This window comes from Sinocyclocheilus anshuiensis, unplaced genomic scaffold, assembly GCF_001515605.1.
Source record: "Sinocyclocheilus anshuiensis isolate Anshui unplaced genomic scaffold, SAMN03320099.WGS_v1.1 scaffold355, whole genome shotgun sequence".
NCBI lineage: Eukaryota > Metazoa > Chordata > Actinopteri > Cypriniformes > Cyprinidae > Sinocyclocheilus > Sinocyclocheilus anshuiensis.
Genome location: NW_015549571.1, coordinates 2,371,195 through 2,391,665, shown reverse-complemented (window position 1 = coordinate 2,391,665; position 20,471 = coordinate 2,371,195). Strand labels below are relative to the sequence as shown.

General features: G+C 35.0%; 1 protein-coding gene across 1 annotated transcript in view; it reads right to left on the bottom strand.

Moving 5' to 3' along the window:
• LOC107657404 (formin-like protein 2) overlaps window positions 1-20,471 on the bottom strand; it is a 94,550-nt gene that overhangs the window by 18,581 nt on the left and 55,498 nt on the right. The window contains exons 6-15 of the mRNA XM_016445459.1: window positions 19,319-19,474; window positions 11,227-11,335; window positions 10,383-10,459; window positions 9,618-9,711; window positions 9,055-9,129; window positions 7,985-8,095; window positions 7,722-7,871; window positions 7,142-7,243; window positions 5,949-6,240; window positions 3,048-3,206 (exon numbers count right to left, since the gene is read on the bottom strand). Of these exons, the coding sequence (XP_016300945.1) occupies window positions 3,048-3,206; window positions 5,949-6,240; window positions 7,142-7,243; window positions 7,722-7,871; window positions 7,985-8,095; window positions 9,055-9,129; window positions 9,618-9,711; window positions 10,383-10,459; window positions 11,227-11,335; window positions 19,319-19,474 (1,325 nt within the window). The remainder of the gene's footprint in view (window positions 1-3,047; window positions 3,207-5,948; window positions 6,241-7,141; window positions 7,244-7,721; window positions 7,872-7,984; window positions 8,096-9,054; window positions 9,130-9,617; window positions 9,712-10,382; window positions 10,460-11,226; window positions 11,336-19,318; window positions 19,475-20,471) is intronic.

Here is a 20,471-nt window from a genome sequence, read left to right as displayed (position 1 = left end):
CGGTGTTGTAAAAAGGGGGGGGGGGGGTGTCATTTTAGATTCTAGAATGCATCTGTATAAAATAAATTAAAAGTCAGAAAAAAATCTTTATAAAACTTTATAAGACTGATGCTTTTAGGGTTGAACAGTTTGGGGAAAAAATAATATTTTTTATTTGTGATTATTATATAATATATAATATTAATATAAAAATATTAAGCAAAATTGAAAAAAATATTGTAACTATATTGTACTGTAAAATAACAAAATTTGTATTTAATTAAAATATGAATTGTATACTACAACTGTAAAATTACAATACTAATATTTACATCTTAATTGTGTTAAGAGTGTTTTCAGCTTGTTTATTTTCATATAAAAATACGGCATTGCGTTGCATCAAACAATGCTATAAACATCATTCAATGTCAATTGTGATAATCGTAATTAATAATGCTTAATACTATAGAAAAGCACTAAAAGTTTTTCAGTTTTCAGCTTGTTTATTTTCATATAAAAATACGGCATGCAGTTGCATAAAACAATGGTATAAACATCATTCAATGTAAATTGTGATAATCGTAATTAATAATCACAATTACAATTTCAAGGGAATAATCCACAATTATGATTTTTTTCATAATCGTGCAGCCCTACTATCAAGCTTTTATTTTGGCTGTGATAATTGTACTAAGCCATTTCACATTTTTCAGTATACAGTATTGTGCAGCCCTTCAGAGTACTGATGCAACTGTAGAAGAACACATTTTACTCTACAACAGTGATGCTAGGAATACAGTATGTATTTGTGCAACACGTTCTCACTCCCAACTCGTCACATATTGACGCTTTGCTTTTTGACGCTCAAAGTACCCCTTTAGCATCACTTTTCGACGTGCAGGGTCCTCCATTGTTTTCAGTTGTTTTTCTTAATTTAATGGTTTGCATGCATTTGTAAAAAATATAAATAATTTTATATAAATGTATACTTTCATCGGAGCACCTACCCTAAACCTACCCACTTCTGAACAATATAAAACACGTAACAGGCAAATATAAGTGCAGTCACAGGTATTTATTGCAAAAACTGACACCAAGGGTTTCTTATTTAAAGCAACAGAGGACCCTTCACGTCGAAAAATGACGCTAAAGGGGTCCTGACCAAGTGTCAGTATGTGACGAGTGTGGAGTGAGAACGTGTTGGTTTGTGTCGTGTTATAAGTTGTGTTCTAGATTAAACTGCGCTTGGACTGGAGTTCTGCCGTTCTTAATGGCAACTTAATGACAAATAGATCTGTAGATGTGGAGCTGATGTGAATTGTAGTTGTGTTTTCCATGAGGTTGCGGTTCATGGCTTGAGCTCTGGAAAGAGGGATTCTGTCCACTGTGGAGTGTAGAAATAAGAGCTTACATCTCATGGAGCATGTGGTCTCATAGGTTGGCATTACAGTCCTGTTATTTGCTGAACTCTGTAAGCGAGGTCTAAAGAATGTTCCTCTCTGGTTTTTAAACGGTAAGGAAAAGTCCTGCAAAACAGCGTGCAATTCCATGCTCAGTTTCAAGAGGAACAACCAGCAATGCAGCTTCATAGTCATTGTCAGATCAAGATTACAGAGGAACTGAGTTGTTTTCTTAGAGACTAAAATACCATGACCACACACACATAAGACTGAGCAGACATGACATGACACGGCAAACCTACAGTACAGTTTGATGGGTCCCTCTATGGAGGAGAACAGGTAGAGCAAACATAAGCAGAGAGAAAGACGCAGTTAAAGAGCAAACAAAACACAACCTCTGATTCCAAAGATCTGATTGGCCTTTTCCTACAGTGTGCAATACTGAACCCTGAATACAGATTGTTTCATAAGGAATGATAAAGATCAATTTGAGGGAGAAGTTACTTACCAAAAAACTGTGGAGTAAAACACAGCTTTTTATAATAAGCGAACGCTTGAATAAAAAAGCTGTTCAAATTTACTGTATACTCTGCACTATGTACGTAGACTACCATTTAGGGTCAGTAAGACATTTTTTTCTAAAATAAATTAGTGTTTTATTCAGCAAGGATGCATTAAATAGATCAAAAGTGAGAGAAAATGCATTTATAATGTTGTTAATTAAAACTTGTTTTTTTTTTTCTTGAAGAACAAAATATGTTTAGTTTCCTGAAAAATATTAAGCAGCATAACCGTTATCAACATTGATAATAATAAAAAAAAAATGTCAGCAAACTAGATATATTTCTGAAAGATCATGTGACACTGAAGACTGGAGTAATGATGCTGAAAATTCAGGAATAAATTGCATTTTAAAATATATTAAAATGTTATTAAAAATTTTCAGAGTTTTTTTTTACATTATTACTATTTTTACTGTATTTTTATAAAATAAATACAGCCTTGGTGAGCATTAGAGACTTAATGAATATTATGAAATAATTTCAAAGGTAGTGTAAATCTTGAGAATTTGCATAGAAGTTTCCAAACGTTTTTATGTGCACATTTCTGTAATATTCTAGAGTCTGCAGAGAGCCTCCATCTATTTCTAACACTAATTATTACTTCTTGTCCAATGGACATCCATGTTTCCTCAATTAAAATCAATACAAAATTTTACGCAAACTGTATAAAGATTAAATTAGATTAAGAAAATTACCATTTATTTTTCATCTGATGTTTTTTTTATTTTTTATCTGATATACTGTACAGTCAAAGAGATTATGACTCGCGCTTCGGTAGAACAGAAGTGATTCACTTGAGCTTGTTCAGACATTAAACCTTTTACAGGAAACCTAACAAACCGCTTGAGCTGTGAGGATTGTTATCAGCGATCAGAGAGAGGAGACAGTGTGACAGCGGCTCCAGAGACCCGCAGCCGTTCTCAACTGATGCATGAACTTTAAACACAAACTAATGCATACTTCAGGCTTCTTAAGAAGCTTGCGGCATATCTGGGTCTAAATCAGTGGGATTCTCCTCCTCTCATGTCACTGTTTTGGTATACTGTATCATAGTTTGTGCATGACTGTTATGGTTTTGTCTTTAGTGTCGAGCAGGTTTCATTACCTGCCAGTCCTGAGTTCATGATGACGGTGGGAGATCCGCAGCCTGGAAGTGGAGGAGCCATGGGGGGCGGTGGAGGGGGCATAGGGGCAGATATATCCACAGCAGAGAGAGGAGGAGGAGGAGCAGGAGGAGGAGGAGGAGCAGATGGACCGTTTGGTACTGGAAAACACAAGAGGAAGAAGGAGAAAGCAGCTTCATTAACACTTTATTTTAAGGTGTCCTTGTTACACGTTACATGTACTTACTATTATAATAACAATACATTATGCATAATTACATGCAAGTAACCCCAAGCCAAACCCAAATCCTAACCCTAACAATATAGTAAGTGCAATTAATATTTCTCAGTACTTAAATAATTACACTGTAACAAGGACACCTTAAAACAAAGTGTAACCGCAGCTTCCATTAGCCGTTTATGTATTTGATTGATTTTGAAAAATTAACTTTAAAAAAAGATTCACCTAAAAAAAAATACATTCTTGTGCGCACGTATATTACTTTCCTTTTAGAGTAATATCTAATTTCAGATTTCTCCCCTTTAAACATCACGTGCCAAACAAACAGTGGTGGGTCTCTTTATACTGTATATCGGTTACATTAGATGTTCTCTTCCTGTCTAAATGGATGTATTTTAATCAGAATAAGCGGCACTGGGATTGATTTTCAGAGGCATTTTTTAAACCTTTGTAAGGGGCAATCTTAAAAATGTACTTATTAAAATGTATCTGTGTTGCCTTGCATTTATTCAACTAATTCAATCAGTCAAATCGATCAGAATATTGTAGGCTGCTACCAATACAATTTTAACATGCAAGAGTAGTGACAGATTTAGATCAATTGTGCAGTTTTGTTTTGGATTTTGGCCAGAGGCGGACAGTAGTGAAGTATTTTTACTCTGCTTTAAACGTGCATTTTCAAGTGTTTATACTTTATCAGTATTTTTCTTTAGAAAACTTGGTCCCACTTTATATTAAGTGGCCTTAACTACTATGTACTTACATCAAAAAATAAGTACAATGTACTTATTGTGTTCATACTGTATTGCAAAACACATTTTGCTTGTGTAAGGGATGGGTCAACAGTATAAGTATAAATGTAATTACAGAAATTAATTACAGATGTAATTACATGCAGGTATTTTTAGAATACAAGTACAATGTAAAAACATGTATGTACACAATCAGTGCATTGTACCAAATTATTAATTTAAATGTAAGTACATAATAGTTAAGGCCACTTAATATAAAGTGGGACCGAAAACATTCCAAAGCATAATATTGCACTTTTTACTGCACTACATTTCATATTAAATATAATTTAATACGTAATCACATTAGAAATCTAGTTATTTTTTACTTGTACTCAAGTTAAAGTAATTCAAAGATTTACTTGAGTACAAGGATGTACTACATTTTTAAAGTTCTTAAGTATTAAAGGTAAACAACAACAACAACTTTTATTTATAAAATGTAGTAATGCAGTAAAAAGTACAACATTGAGGCTTGTTCACACCGGGATGAATATCGTGCGCGATTATCGGCGACGTTTAACGCCTCGTGACTAAACAAAGGGCGCCAGTGTGAGTGTGCACACCGACGTGCAAAACGTGAGGCGTAAAAGCATCATTTTTTAAAAAACGCCTCTGGCTCGTTTTTTTTTTTTTGGTTTGACACGCCGCGTTAAAAACTGGCTGACCAATGAGATTGGCGCTTTTGTTCACGTGCCTGGAGCTGCTGAAGTTACAGTAAAACACGACTTGGTGGCACTCAAGCACAAAACGGTCTTGCCGAGCACACATTGATGTCTAATGACAAAGAGGAAGTAAGTAGACCAAGAAGATGCATCGAGGCAAGATGAATGTAGAGCTGCTGGTCTCATTGGTGTCTGAACACAAAGGGCTTTATGACAAACGCGACAGTGACTACAAAAATCTCGATAAGAGGGAGTTGTTATGGAGAGGAATTGCAGATCAAATAAGATTCGCCATCTAATGTCAGGGAGTGAATTTGCACGTTCACTCGGCTCATCGCCAGCGAAAATCGCTTGGGTATGAACACAAAAGACGCGTCGAAAAACGGCGGCGATAAGCGCGCGCGATAATCGTCCCGGTGTGTACGAGGCTTTATGCTTTGGAATGTAGTGAAGTAAAAGTTTTCCAAAGAGAAACACTGATAAAGTACAGATACTTTTTAAATTTACTCGAGTATTTACTGTCCACCTCGGGTTTTGGCCTCAAGCAAAACATAGTGAATAAAGTAATCCAAATAGAATAAAATTAGGGCTGCACAATTAATCAAATTTCTAATCGCTATTACTTGGCCTCAAGCAAAACATAGTGAATAAAGTAATCCAAATAGAATAAAATTAGGGCTGCACAATTAATCAAATTTCTAATCGCGATTACAATTATGGATGCCACAATTACGTAATAGCTCAAAGCGGCAATTAATCGTTCAAAGTCCACTTATGTTATTCTGCACGCTTAAGATATGTTTTTTTTTCTTTCTACATATTATATTAAGGGTTTTTCCATTGTTTTAGTTTTAGTATAACATTATAATACCATTCATATTTTTACTTTTTTTATAATTTAAAGAAGAAACCAATCCGATGCATATTTGACGTTTGAGGCTTAATACTATAGAAAAGCACTAAAGGTTTTTCAGTTAGAGTGTCTTCAGCTTGTTTATTTTCATATAAAAATACGGCATGCAGTTGCATCAAACAATGGAATAAACATCATTCAATGTAAATTCTGATAATCGTAATTAATAATCGCAATTACAATTTCAAGGGAATAATCGACAATTATGATTTTTGTCATAATCGTGCAGCCCTAAGACTGTATTACAATGTCAAACTTACATCCAGTACATAAAATGAGGAGAGGTCACTCACATGTCTCTGGCATAGGAGGAGGCGGAGGTTCAGGCATGGTCAGGCCATGTGCCGCACCCTCACCGGACACCCCAGCTACGCTCTGTGACCCTGGCAGAGGCCCGCTCCCCTCAGGAGGGGACGTCAGGATGGCAATGTCCCCGTCCGCTTTCTTCTGGATCTTGATGGTTCCCTGTTTCTCCAGCTCGTGGATCTTCTTCTCCAGGTTGCTCTGTTTCTGAATGGCCTCGTCCTTCTCCTTCACCATCCGCCGCAGGGTGTGCACCTGAGAGCTGGCGTCTTTGCACACCTCCTGTCACCACAGGGAGCATGAGTTTTGAGTTCAAGCGAACCCCTGGGGGTTTGTGTGGGAACCGTAGGGGGTTTGTGAGCTGACAAACGGCTAATTAATTAAATGAACTGTAACATTTAAATATATAAACGGGGCTGCACAATTAATAGAAATAAAGCTGTTTATCACAAGCTGTGTATATAATCTGTAATAATGCATAACATGACCATAACCGACATAAGAGAGCAAGTGATTTTTTTTAAAGGTTTTCAAATCAATATGAAACAACATTTTAAAAGAAAACAAGATGAAAAAGGAAAGCGCTGCACTTCAGGAATGAAATGGAGGATTAAAAATGGGCATTGCATTAGAATAAAGTCAGACCTGAATATTAATGTGCATGCATACTAAATGTTGCACTTTATTTCATAGTATGTGTACTTACAGTGTACCTACTTATTACCCAGTTATTGTAATCACAACAAGTACATATTATGTACATGCGGACCATGACTGTAAAATAAAGTGCTATCAATGCTTCTTTTTTTCAAATGCATTAATATCTGCTATTATTGACATAACCTTTATTACATAAATTAGTTTGTTAACTGCTGGAAAGCAGCACTAATACTGATTCGCGTTAATAGTTAATAAGGCTCAGGTGACATCAGTGGAAAAGTTGTTTTAGAGACAGTTTTGATGTTTTTGACTATGAAGACAAACATTTGTTTCTTTGTTGATGAGCACTGTACGCGTTTTGGAAAGTTCAGCAAACAGTGGTACAAATGTACATTTGGAAAGGGAAGGTTCTATAGATATTGTGCAATACATTTTAAGCATTGAATAACATGCACTCGATGTAACAAACCGTACAGGCAACTCAAGAAATCATGGGGATGTGATGTAAGGATGCATTATTTACCCGGATCGACTCCAGCTCTTTATTTTTTTGCATCAGTTGTTTCTCCAGCTCAACGATTTTTGCCATCGCCTCATTCTCTGTGTCCTGCAACCTCTCTATCAGCTAGAAAACCACAAACAAGAATCAACAAGAAATAAGACTCCAGCTACAGAATGCAGATTCACAAAGACAGAGCACTTGAATCTCAAGAGTCCAGCCAGGGTTGCATAAATATTAAACTTCAGATTCACAGCAATATCACTTTAGTATTCGTGAATCCTGATTAATCCGAATTCTTGACAAAAATCAATACCACACTAATGAGGAAATTACCTCAGGTCAGGAAGTCATCCTTTGGGCAGATGGCCCAACTGTCACAAAAGGTCAAAGGTCAAGCTACATGTATGACTGGGTCCTATCATGTTGCATTATCATTAAAGGCTTTCAGCTGAACTCAGTACTGGTCATGTAAGGTCATGTTGTTGGGCAGGTGGTGCATTGTTAAACAAAAGGCCTTGAATGGTAAGCACTCCTGAATATGGCACTGAAATTAGTGTTTTTTTCTGCTTATAATGAGTGTAGCTGCAAAAACAGTACTAACATGAGACATGTTCTCCTCCAGTTCCTCCACTCTCTCCAGCGCTGCGTTCTTGGTCTCTGCGTCCTCTAACAGAACCCCGACATCGAACACATTATCCAGGTACGCCTGAATCTGCACATGCAGCTTATCACTCTCGGTGTGCTTCAGTTTCTACTCAAAAGACAGCCACAGAGAGAGAGTGATGGATCCTCTGGCAGCTCACTCCACGGTTAGAGCGACACTGAACATTAGCATCAGAAGACTAAGCACTGAAGTTTACTCACGTCCAGATATTCGTCCAGACCCAGCTTGGTGAAGTCGTACTGTAAGTGCACTCTGAAATTCATGTCTTCCACTGAATGAACCACAATGTTTATGAACTGCATGCATGCAACCTGAAAGACAATATACACCATACTAAATTTCAGCCCGATAAATCCTAAGACTTTCAATTGATATATTGATGAAGAAAACTGAGTTTTAACTATAGAAATGAAAATGCATAGCATAATAGAAATCTTAATTATTACTCTTATTTAATTATTTTTCTGTACAACTGTGGATTGGGGCTATATTAAAAAAACTGCACTGTAGAAAGCGCTGCAGATTTCTATTTCTGCAGAAATAGAACATTTCATTCATATTTTACACATGCACACAACATATTTATTCAATATATTGTCTTATTACATGCATATTTCACATATAACAAATGTCAGCAGCTTGATTCTTTATATTGTCGCAAAATGTATCTTATCAACTATAATGTGCCTATAATGTCCTAAATGCAACTATAACTCATGAGGATATTCATAAGATATCATGAACATTAACATCATGATTTTCTGTAAAGCTGCTTTGAAACAATGTGTATTATTAAAAGCACTATACAAATAATATTCAATTATCAATATTATAATCAATCAATATTTGTGTATATTGATTGCTAAACTTAACGTGCCGTTGTTTCTATATAGCTGTGTTTTAAACTAAAATTGATACATCATGTGCATCTCTTTGGTAAGTAGCTGTGTAATATGCTTGAAAATGTCCAGGCGAGCATTTTTACATGAACATTATCCTTGCAAGCTGCATTGTGCTTTTAGCCATCTTTATTTAATATTTTAGCCTATTTGACAATGCTGTCATATATGATATTATGTTCTTGTATCGCTGCTTAATGATGCTCTTAAGTAGGATATGAGTCTCTCCTGCAATAAGCTATTTGTTTGAATAATTATATCTCACAGCCGAAAGTGTCAATCAGTGGTACAGTGTGTTATGCATTTTAGAGTATTAATAATCATGACTGCTAATGGAAATGTGTATATTTGGATGCTGGTCTAACCCATACCATGAAGTCGATGTTATTATCTTCATTCTTGAAATGCTCCATGAGTTTCTCAAACCGCTGATCTTCTGAACACACCTGCAAAGCAAGAAAGAAATAGCTCATGCATTGAGAGAGAGAACATTAAAATAATGCCCAGAGAAAATGAAAATGAGATTTTGATGACTCTCTTTTAGCCTCTAATAAAATCTTTTGATATTTCAAAAACACCTTGATGCAGTACAGTAGTTCGTTTTTGGTTCTCAAATCATCCCCTTAGGAAATCATACTAGCTTGATCTCTCCTCCACAGACCAGAGAGATACGAATACATTCAGAAGCTGTTGTGATCCTGTGTTGTGATGTGTTTAGCAGGTGTGTGTCTAAACCTATTTACTGTACAGCCTAAAACTTCACACGCTGCCCTCAGTCATATGTATAGTTATCCGTTATCATGGATCATATCTATTAAGCTATCACTGAGTGGCTTCTGGAACACAGACTACAGCTTTTAAACTGAAAACAGTGCCTCTGTAATTGAATCATTTGTGTGTTTGTGTGTGTGTGTGTGTGTGTCTGTGTATGCACCTCTTTAAAATGATCAAAGGCGGAGAGGATGATCTCGTGACCTCCTCGAACCAGACACACAGCAGCCAGCAGCTCCAGCACCAGAGCTTTAGTCCTGCACCAGCAGAGAGCAATATTTATCATGATTACACAAGCTATTACTGCACATTTTGGCAAAAAAATAAATAAAAATCTCTTCTGCATCTTTTAGAAGATACAGAAGATTTACACGACAGTTCAAAGGTTTGGGGTCAGAAATTCATAACTGTTTTCACCATTGATAATAATAATAAATGTTTCTTGAGCAGCAAATCAGCATATTAGAGTGATTTCTGAAGAATCATGTGCCACTGAAGACTGGAGTAATGATGCTGAAAATTCAGCTTTGATCATGAGATTAAATTACATTTTAAAATATATTAAAAGAGAAAACAGTTAATTTAAATTGTAATATTTTTTCACAATATTGATGTTTTTACTGTATATTTGATCAAATATATCCAGCTTTAGTGAGCATACGAGACTTGTTTCAAACACATAAAAAAAAAAAAAAAGATTGACCCCAAAAAACAAAACAAATATTTAACATTTTCTCCAATTTCTGTCATTTACACAGATGGCGTAAAGAACCCCTCCAACCACACACTGAGATTAAGGGGTCTGCTGTTGTAGCTGCCAGTATTTATGACTCTGAAAGAGGAGGAATTAAAGCGTTGGATTCTGGGAAAGTAGCCTCTCTTTCAGAGATACACACACACACACATTTACTCCAGCTCAATGGGTTACCTGGGATTCTTATTGTTCAGACTTAGTGCAATTTCATTCACAGCATGAGGGTGAGACATGACCATGTTGAAGCCATACTGAGAGAAAGACAGAGAGAGGACTAATTAGTAAACATGGCAGGATCTTCAAGATTTATTATCTGAACATTAAACATGATAAAGACCAAACAGCTTTACATGAATCAGTGTGTGTGTGTGTGTGTGTGTGTACGGGTTTTCTGTATAAGTGAGGCCCAGAATGTCTTCACTAATGAACTGAAACCTGTTGAACAGCTGGACCTCACTGTTTGTGATCTTTTTTCTTTAATTATAATGATGTCTACAGGTTTTTGTGAGTGTTAGAAGTTGGATATAGCTTAGTATGAAAACCAGTCTCACCAGGACTTGACAACTTTTTGAGTGATTTTTTGCTATCAAAATTACTGATTTTGCAGCAGTCATTTCCAGAGATAAGGGGGAAATTTACGTTTGACACTGGATGTACAAATCATACGACAGACAAAAAAAAATTGTATTTAATACTACATGAATTTCAGTATTACAGTAATTAATACAGTAATTCAAAACTTGTACATCAAATCAAAAATTGCACAATCTTTGCATTTAATAACTTGTTTTAACACCAAGCACATCCCACAATTTATTTTAATTCATGCATGTTTATCACACTAACTTACTTATAATAACTTTAAGTAGTACGTTGCTTTTTGTGATTATTTAGCAGTTATCACGAAAAAGTGGCATTTTGTTGATTTTGTATTGTGTTCTATGATCTGGAGAGACTGGAAAGCCCTATGAGAGGTCTTTACTAATATAAATTCAAAGGTTTGATGTGTGTGTTTTACCTGGTAGTTCATGATGGCTCGTAGGCACATGATGCACACATGAACGTCGTCTTTCTTACATACTAATCTGGAATTCTTCAGTGTCCTCCGGCTGGGTAACGTGTTAGACCTGAGAGAGTTCATTAACCAATGAAATCAGTAGTTCATCCAACATATGGAAATACTGTCATCATTTAGTCACCCTTGTGCTCCAAACCCATTTGACTCTAGTTCTGTGGAACACAGGAGATGTTTTGCAGATGTTCACATTCACTTTCATTGCACAGAAAAGAAGCAGTTAGGACATTCCGCAAAATATCTCCTTTTGTTTTCTACAGAAGAAATAAAGTTGTGGAACAATATAAGGATGATGTTATAGCTATAACATACCCTATCAATCAAAAGTTTGGGGTAAGTAAGACTTTTTTAATGTTTTTGAAAATTATCGAAATGTCCACCAAGACTGCATTAATCTGATCAAAAATACAATAAAAACAGTAACTCTGTCAAATTCACACACACAATCACATTTTAAAATAATTGTTCCATTTTAATTTTTTTTTTCTTAATGTAGTTTAATCCTGTGATGGCAAAGATGAATATTCAGCAGCCATTAGTCCAGTCTACAGTGTCATTATTATCGTGGTTTCAAAAGTTGTACTGCTTCAACGTTTTGTGGAAAACATTTTTCAGGATTCTCTGACAAACTGAAAGTTCAAAAGAACAACATTTATATGAAATCGTACCTTTATAAATGTCTTTGCTGTCAATTTAATGCATTCTTGCTGAATACAAATATTAATTTCTTTCAAAAAAATCTTACTGACCCCAAACTTTTGAAAGGTAGTTATTTCTTTTAAAAGGTAAACTATTATTTAAAACAAAGAACTACTTCTCAAGATGTTTAAAATGATTACAAGCATGACAAATATGCATCATCTTCTTGTAAAGTCAAGTCAAGTCACCTTTATTTGTATAGCGCTTTTAACAATACAGATTGTGTCAAAGCAACTTTACAGTATTAAATAGGAAAATAGTGTGTCAATAATGAAAACAACACAAATCTAGAGTCATATCCTGATGTAGACTCACAAGACTAAATCAAGGCAGAGAGGGATCAGGACCACAGGAAGTATTCTCATATTGAAACCGTGTCTTTAAATGCTACAAGTGCTGTGTTTAGGTCTGTCAGCAGCTTTTCCTGTGAGTGATGTGTGAGGATTTGCATTGTCTTACAGCAGTTAAAGCGCTCTGTGCACACATATCACCTCCACAACACAACAGCAGCGTCATTGACATGCATGCCAGCTATCGGGCCCAAGCCAAAGGCTTTTATGTGTGAGAACAGAGACGTACAGCAACAGATGCGCACAAAGAACACACACAAACAGGTATAACATAGATGCACATTTTACTAACTCTCACCAATCGACAAAGACATACAAACATACTCACACACAAGACAAAATTATGCATACGACAAACAGAGAGATAAACAGGCTCACAAACAGACTAGAGAAGGTTTACACACACACACACACACACACACACACACACACACACACACACACACACACACACACACACACACACACACACACACACACACACACACACACACACACACACACACACACACACACACACACACACACACACACACACACACACATAATGCAATATGTCAGCAGCAGTGCCTGAGGGAACGGTTTGTACTCAATGCTGAACTCATTCAGAAACGCACACAGAACATTAACACACTCAGGTCTGCACTAAAGGTGTGTGATATGTATCATCTATTGTGATTGATGTTTTAACCATGTGGAAGCATGAAGTCATGCGATTTTGCAAAAAAACAAACAAGAGCACATCCACTTTCACTGTGTGATGTAGCCTGACAGACTACAGTTCATATAACCTAGTTCACATATTGTATAATGTATGACACAGTTAAGCAATGCCGTAAACGCAAGCAAGTATGCGGTTTTCCCGAATATCAGCATGATTGCAAATTTGATATTTATTTTGTTCAATAGTTCAATAAAAAGGAAATAAATATTGTGAGTTTTTGCTCTATTTCGCCAAAGAAATCATTCCAAACAAAGCCGCAACAGAGCTGTTGTGCGTCAACAAACAGTGGTGTGTCATTACTGAATGAATTAGCATTTTTGAACGAATCAATGATTCAATGATCAATTCATAAAAAAAGTAAATTGCTTCGTTCCTAAATCAATCAGCCATTTGAATCAATCAGCTGAATTAATAACTCAGTGACTCACTCATTAATGCAGTGAACTGCCACCTACTGGTGGTTTTAGTTTCATATTTAAAATATAATTTCATTAAAACATCATATTTCAAAATTCAAATATTCTTTTAAAATTGTATCATTATTTATGCAATTGTAATTGCAGTGTAAATACATCTAAACACTGCTTTTGCAGTACAAAATGGATACTGATTTTATTTGATTGGTAACAGTTGTGTCTTATTCCAATTGAATTTATTGATTAAATATAAGAATCTGACATAAAATAAGATGCAAAAATCGAATAAAGTTATGTGGAGAATATGAAATGTTTCGGGAGTCACATGTCCATGACAGGCTTAAACCAGCTAATATACCAGTACAGAAACACATTCAGTGAAATACCTAATCATCGTTCTCAACAAAATCCCAGAAAATATCCTGATATAATTTTTTGTCAACATCACACACCCCTAGCCTGCACTGATTGCTAGAATGTCACAGCTGCATTATTGCTGTGATGTGGTTTGTCTTTCAACTCTGACATGAGTGGGAATGATAAATGTGTGAATGTCTTTACAAAGTTATTGTCTGCTAACATTTCAGCTGTAACTCCACCTTCTAATCTCTTTTGTCCAGAACATCACAATGGCCTAGAAGCTTTGTTAAATAATTTATAATTATTATCTGAACAAATGTTATTTGAGCTTTTAAGCCCCTAAATGTGTTATTTGGGGCTTAAAGGACAATTAATATTCATTGAACTGTATCGATTTAACTGTACTTAACTATCAAATAAGATTGCTGAATAATTTAATTAAATTGAGCTCAATAATGCCACTATTGTCTTCTGTAGAGCTACTCTACAGTTAAAAATGATTTTTTAAATTTGATTTTGATTATTAATGTAAAGCTGCTTTGAAGCAATCTGTATTGTATAAAGTGCTATATAAATAAAATGACAGGACTTGACTGTACTGTAAGTGTCCAAATTGTCTTTTTAGTGGTATAGGCGGATGCATCTCTGATTATGTGCTACAGATGTAATTCCTACAGGTGGAGTTTGCTCTGTGTAAACAGTATTCTGTAGATATTGACATCATATCCCTATTCTGATGGAGTTGAAAGATTGGATATAAATTTACAAAGACAAGTTTAGTGAGTGCCTTTATCACACTCGCCACATGCTGTGTACTGAGTAATCTTGTGGCTATACTTCCAATGAGTGTGTATTTAAAGCATATCCTGTTGCAGTATTTTGCCACAAAGACTTCCTCTGGAAGTGCATCACTACAAATGAGTGCTCCTTTATTATTATAAATTGAGGGCTGAGCCCTGGGGTGGGCGATATGACCAAAACCTTATATTATGATATGAGTAATCTTATTTCACGGCTCACTCTATATATATATATATATATATATATATATATATATATATATATATATCACAATATAGTTATTTTTGGTTTAAATAGGGTCTTTATGATATATAATTTTTTGACACCATAGAAATGTCATAATTTTTTGTCACCAGTGTCAATAATATCACAAAAAATGAATGAATGAATGAATGAATGAATGAATGAATGAATGAAAACTCAGGCTCACTGAAGACAAGCATACAGTCAGCTATCAAATAAGCATAATAAACGAATTACAAGCAATAGGATAAAAATAGAACAAATAAATAAGAAATGCTACATACATTGTATTAAGTAATCAAATGTATAAAACCCTGCACATACTACTCTGTGTAAATTAAATATATATTTCTTCCTATTAAAGTCACAAAAGTGATTTAGTCTAGAGCACTGAGGGATTTTTTCTTTTTTGTTGTTTGATTAACATGAATGGCAGAGAGCAGGAATTTTAGACTGCTGTCACTTTAAGAACTGATCAGGTCCAATATACTGTTACACATGTGGGCAACACTTTAGTATAGGGACCGATTCTCATTATTAACTAGTTGCTTATTAGCATGCCTATTATTAACATATTGGCTGTTTATTAGTACTTATAAAGCACATATTCTGCATGAAAATATTCTACATTTATATTCCAACCCAATACATGAGCTTAACAACTACCTTACTAACTATTAAAGCATCAAATTAGGAGTTTATTTAGGCAAAAGTCCTAGTTAATGGTTTGTTAATATGACCTTAAAATAAAGTGTGACCCAGATGTGTTTTCTTTCTCAGCTGTTCGCTTTCATTTAAGACCTAAATGACTGTGTTTACAAGGGTACTTGCAAAGGCGGGCATATTTTGACACATACAAGGGTGTGTATTTAACTGTTCAAGGCCTATAAAGCAGCAAAAATAACTCAATGCTCAGTTCTCTATGAGCATCGTCTTCATGTGCGCACGGCTCTCTAACAGCACAAAATAGCGAAATGAATTCTCTTTTGCTGCCTATTGCATTTCAATGGCTTAAAATCACTTATTTTTAAACCGCAATGCTTAAAAATGCGTGCAAACTATACGTTTTCATGACCATGTAGTACAGCAACGTCACATGAGCGTGTAACCGCGATAGAGACGATCCCTATCGCCCACCCCTAGCTGAGCCTACATTTTCTGTGGTAACTGACTTTGTCACAGATATTTTTGATAAAACCTTAACTTGGGTAACACTATACCTATAATGCATTACCCTTATTCTGCATAAATATTTCTATATAAATATCTTAATAATCACAACAAACATAATACCTACCTCCCCGGTGGTTATAATTTTAACAGTATAATGGTTTATATAACACATGATTAACACCATCTATATCCATGTATACAGTAAATCCATCTAAATTATAATGGATTTTTCCCATAGTTATAATGTATTATAAGTCTTGAGATCTGTTTAAGATCTAAACAATATCCTACTACATCTTACAAGTGGTCAAAGCCTTCTTGTAAACATACAGTACAAAAGGCTTTATAATCTGTTTATTATATTTATAAGTGGTCTTTGTCTGTTTTAAGTATTTTTTAACAGCCATATGTTATCATGAATGTGTTACATATGACATTGCTTTGAGCATGTTTTATTTTAAAATCAACAAATAATGCATTGTTTGAAATGTTAATGAGCTACTAGTGAGCTTAAACTAGCTCACACTGAAATTAACTTTAGCCTCACTGGAAACACTCAAATATGAACAACCACTCAACAACTCATAAGACGTAAACGATACTGCACAGATCTTAAATAAACAATATAAAGATAACTTATAAGTCTGGGAAGTATAATCCATTATAACGCATGTTGCAATGTATTATAACTGTGATGGTACAACATGTTATAAAATATTTTTTAATATAATGCATGCATTGTAATGCCTTTTGAAAGCCCTTGTAATGAATTATAAATACGTGCTTCATATAAGTGTTACCATGAAGTTATATTATAAACAGTAGGTATCAATAGTCAACTCAATAACACAATTCTCAAACACTATACTATTTTATTTTATGTCTACAGAATTCTATAAAAATCTACAAAACGTTGAGCTAATCCTAAACACCAAATGCAGCAGATATACCCTCGTTTCTCTGAGCACTTTGGGCATTGTGGATGAGTCTGTGTTCTTCAGGAGGGCATTGGGAAATTTGAGAATTACTCTTTTAAAAATCTGAATACAGCACACAATTTAAGCCTACAAATTACTAAGAGCTGAGGGAAAGCATGGAAACAAAACTACTGCATGTGGCCAGAACCTCTGATCTATGCAATCACACCATTGGATGTAAAGTTTATGGTGACAAATGATGAAGTGAATTCATAAATCCACTGCACAGCAGCATGATCCGATAGAGAAGTAAAATGAGTGATTATGCCTGACAGACTACATGAGGGTAAGTTACATCTGAGGCTGCAGGCACACAGCTAGCTACTGAACTCACTCTAGTTCAGCACATTAGAGAGACATGGTGTCACAAAGCAAGGCCAGACACAACAGGTAAGTGCTGATGAATCCCTGACACATGGAGGGGAGAGGAGACTCTATCTAAAGGACAAAAAGAACATGCCTTGTGCTGCAGATGGGAACACACAACAGGAAACTGCAGACAGAGTGACAACTGCATTAATTACACAGAAATACCTGTGACAGATTTCTAGCAAAACGGTCAGACCAAAGTGTGTTTTATTCATTTAAAGGTACACAAAATTAATAAAGTTGTACACCCAAAAAAATGTATAAGCACATATAAATAGAATGTTTTAGTTTTCATGAATGCCCGTTCACATCAAGAAATGATTCCAGTGATTCCAACAATATCATTATTCTATGTAGTTATTGAAATCAGGGTTATTAACTCTGAGCAAAAAGGTGAGAAAATCCCATTTTTATCAAAAACTACATCTGGGTAATATTCGCTTCTATCAACACCTCCAAAGCTTGCACAGACATATACCACTTCCTGGATCAACATTTTACTCCGTAACATTATGCAGTTTTCATTTATATGCTGCCATTGCTGATGATCGCATTATTTTTCATATGCATCTGTTTACATAAGAGATCGCTCGTTTCTCCGTCCTGTACACGTGTTTTTGTTCGGGAGGTTTTGCACTTGTTCAGAAGATGTGTAATAGCGCCCTCGAGTGTATAACAGTGAAAACACGAAAAGCCGTAAAAACTCGTCTTTGGCGGGGAAGCGTTGTCTTCTAAAAGACGAGATAACTCGTCAATGGCGGGGGAAGAGGTAAAGTTAACAAAAACGAAAACCACAAAAAAAGTTACTTTTTAACTGTTATCAAGGTATATAGTCTAACACTAAACTAAAACTAAAACTAAAATCATAAAAAATTGTTACTTGAAATAAATAAATTAATTTTATTTTAGCAGGTTTCCAATGAAACATTTCCATTTAGTTTCACTTAATGAAATAACTAAAACTAAAATAAAAATTTATAAAAAAATCTATATAGACTTTTAACAAAAAAAATATAAATAATATCACTATAATAATATCTCAGTGATAAATGACCACTGATTTTGGGGTGTGAACCATAGTCTCATAGAATTAGAATTAATGATTATTAAAAGTAGTTATCGTCTATGTGAACAGGCCTTAAGAGTGTCACCTACTCATAAATGTAGAATGGATGACCTTCATTATGAATACTATTTTCAGTATTAACTCTAAGACCATTGAACTGTTTGGCCATTAAAATAAACAAATAAAAAATACTGAGTCTACATTCATTTCTTTATAAAACTTGCTTATTCAGGTTGAGACTTTGGAGTCAGATCACACTGCAGGGGCTTTGTTTTGTCTTACACACTGTTGAAGATGCATGTCTCCAATATTAGCTGAATAGATATGAGCCCAGAAGAAACAACTGAGCAGAATTCCAAAATTAGAATCTGGAATTTTCTAACTGCTGCATAAGGGTTAGACCTTAATCCAATTCAAGTGACAGGGGGCTTAACATATTGAACCCATTCAAACAGATCCCCTCAGGCTCCGTGTAAATACTTCTGTCCCGTCATCAGGCTGCTCGATAACAGACAGGCAAGGTCCTGTATTAGTCCTCATATTGTGGTGATGTGTCAGTTGTCCATTCTTCATCAGAATATAACCGTCTAAGCCAGTTTTGTGAGTCAGCGGCCAGACGGACAGACAGACACACGTCGACTGTGTTCTGACATGCTGCACTGTTTCCTAAGCCATTTAAAGTCATACAGGCCTCATGACTATACAAAAGAGCCTTTCAGAAAGCACATGGAGTCCGTACATACTCTCTGCAGTCGGACAAACCATATCGCGTTCAGATTAGAACTATAAGATACTATCAGCGTCTTGTTTGCTATGAATCTGCTGTAATAACAAAAGATCTGTTTGTGCGTTCACACCTTATGGTTGAATGTCTGCTGGCTCTGGAGATGCTGTTGCCTGTGACAGCTGATGAGAGGTTGTTTCCTCCATGGAGATCTTCAATCGATCGATTCCAGGGTTTAGATTTATCCACAGAGATTTCTGTGCTGTTCTCAGAGCTGTCTCCGTCATACCTGTCAAACGCACAGCAGCAGGGGCTAAGGACTTACCAAAATAAGAATATTATATTGTTTGTTTTTTGCACATCCTCCTAAAACATACTTTATCTGTGGTCATGGGACATTTGCTTACATGCACTGCAAAAATTATAATCCTAACCCTAATTCATTTAAGAAACACGTATTAATACTTTCATAAAATAAAATAACACTTTAAAAATCATGGTAAAACAATAATATTAAAAATCCTTTTTTTAAATGACTGTTATGACTGAAGTTTTTGTAAAACACAAACTTTTTTCACATTTATGTTTTGTTTACATATGTGTATAGCATGAACACATTTTTGAAAATGTGAGTAGTTGATGTTTTAATCAATCAATCAATCAATCAATCAATCAATCAATCAATCAATGCCTACTGAACTGGCTAGTTACACTACTGTTTAAAAGTTTTAAAATAAATAATTCAATCAGTGAAGACTTACATTGTTACAAAAAAATAATTTTTTTCTAAATAAATGCTGTTATTTTTGATTTTTCATCAAATAATCTTGAAATAATATATCATGGTTTCCACAGAAATACAACTGCTGATAATAATCAGAAATGTTTCTTGCGCAGCAAATCAGAATATTAGAACGATTTCTGAAAGATCATGTGACACGACTGGAGTAACGATGCTGAAAACTAAGCTTAAAAATATTAAAAAAGAAAAGAGTCCTTTTAAATGGCAAACAAAAAGTTCATAACATTACTTCTTTAAGTGTACATTTAATAAACTAATGAGTTAAGAGACTTTTTTCAAACACACTAACAAATCTTATAGTGTGTATACAGGTGCATCTCAATAAATTAGAATGTCGTGGAAAAGTTCATTTATTTCAGTAATTCAACTCAAATTGTGAAACGCGTGTATTAAATAAATTCAATGCACACAGACTGAAGTAGTTTAAGTCTTTGGTTCTTTTAATTGTGATGATTTTGGCTCACATTTAACAAAAACCCACCAA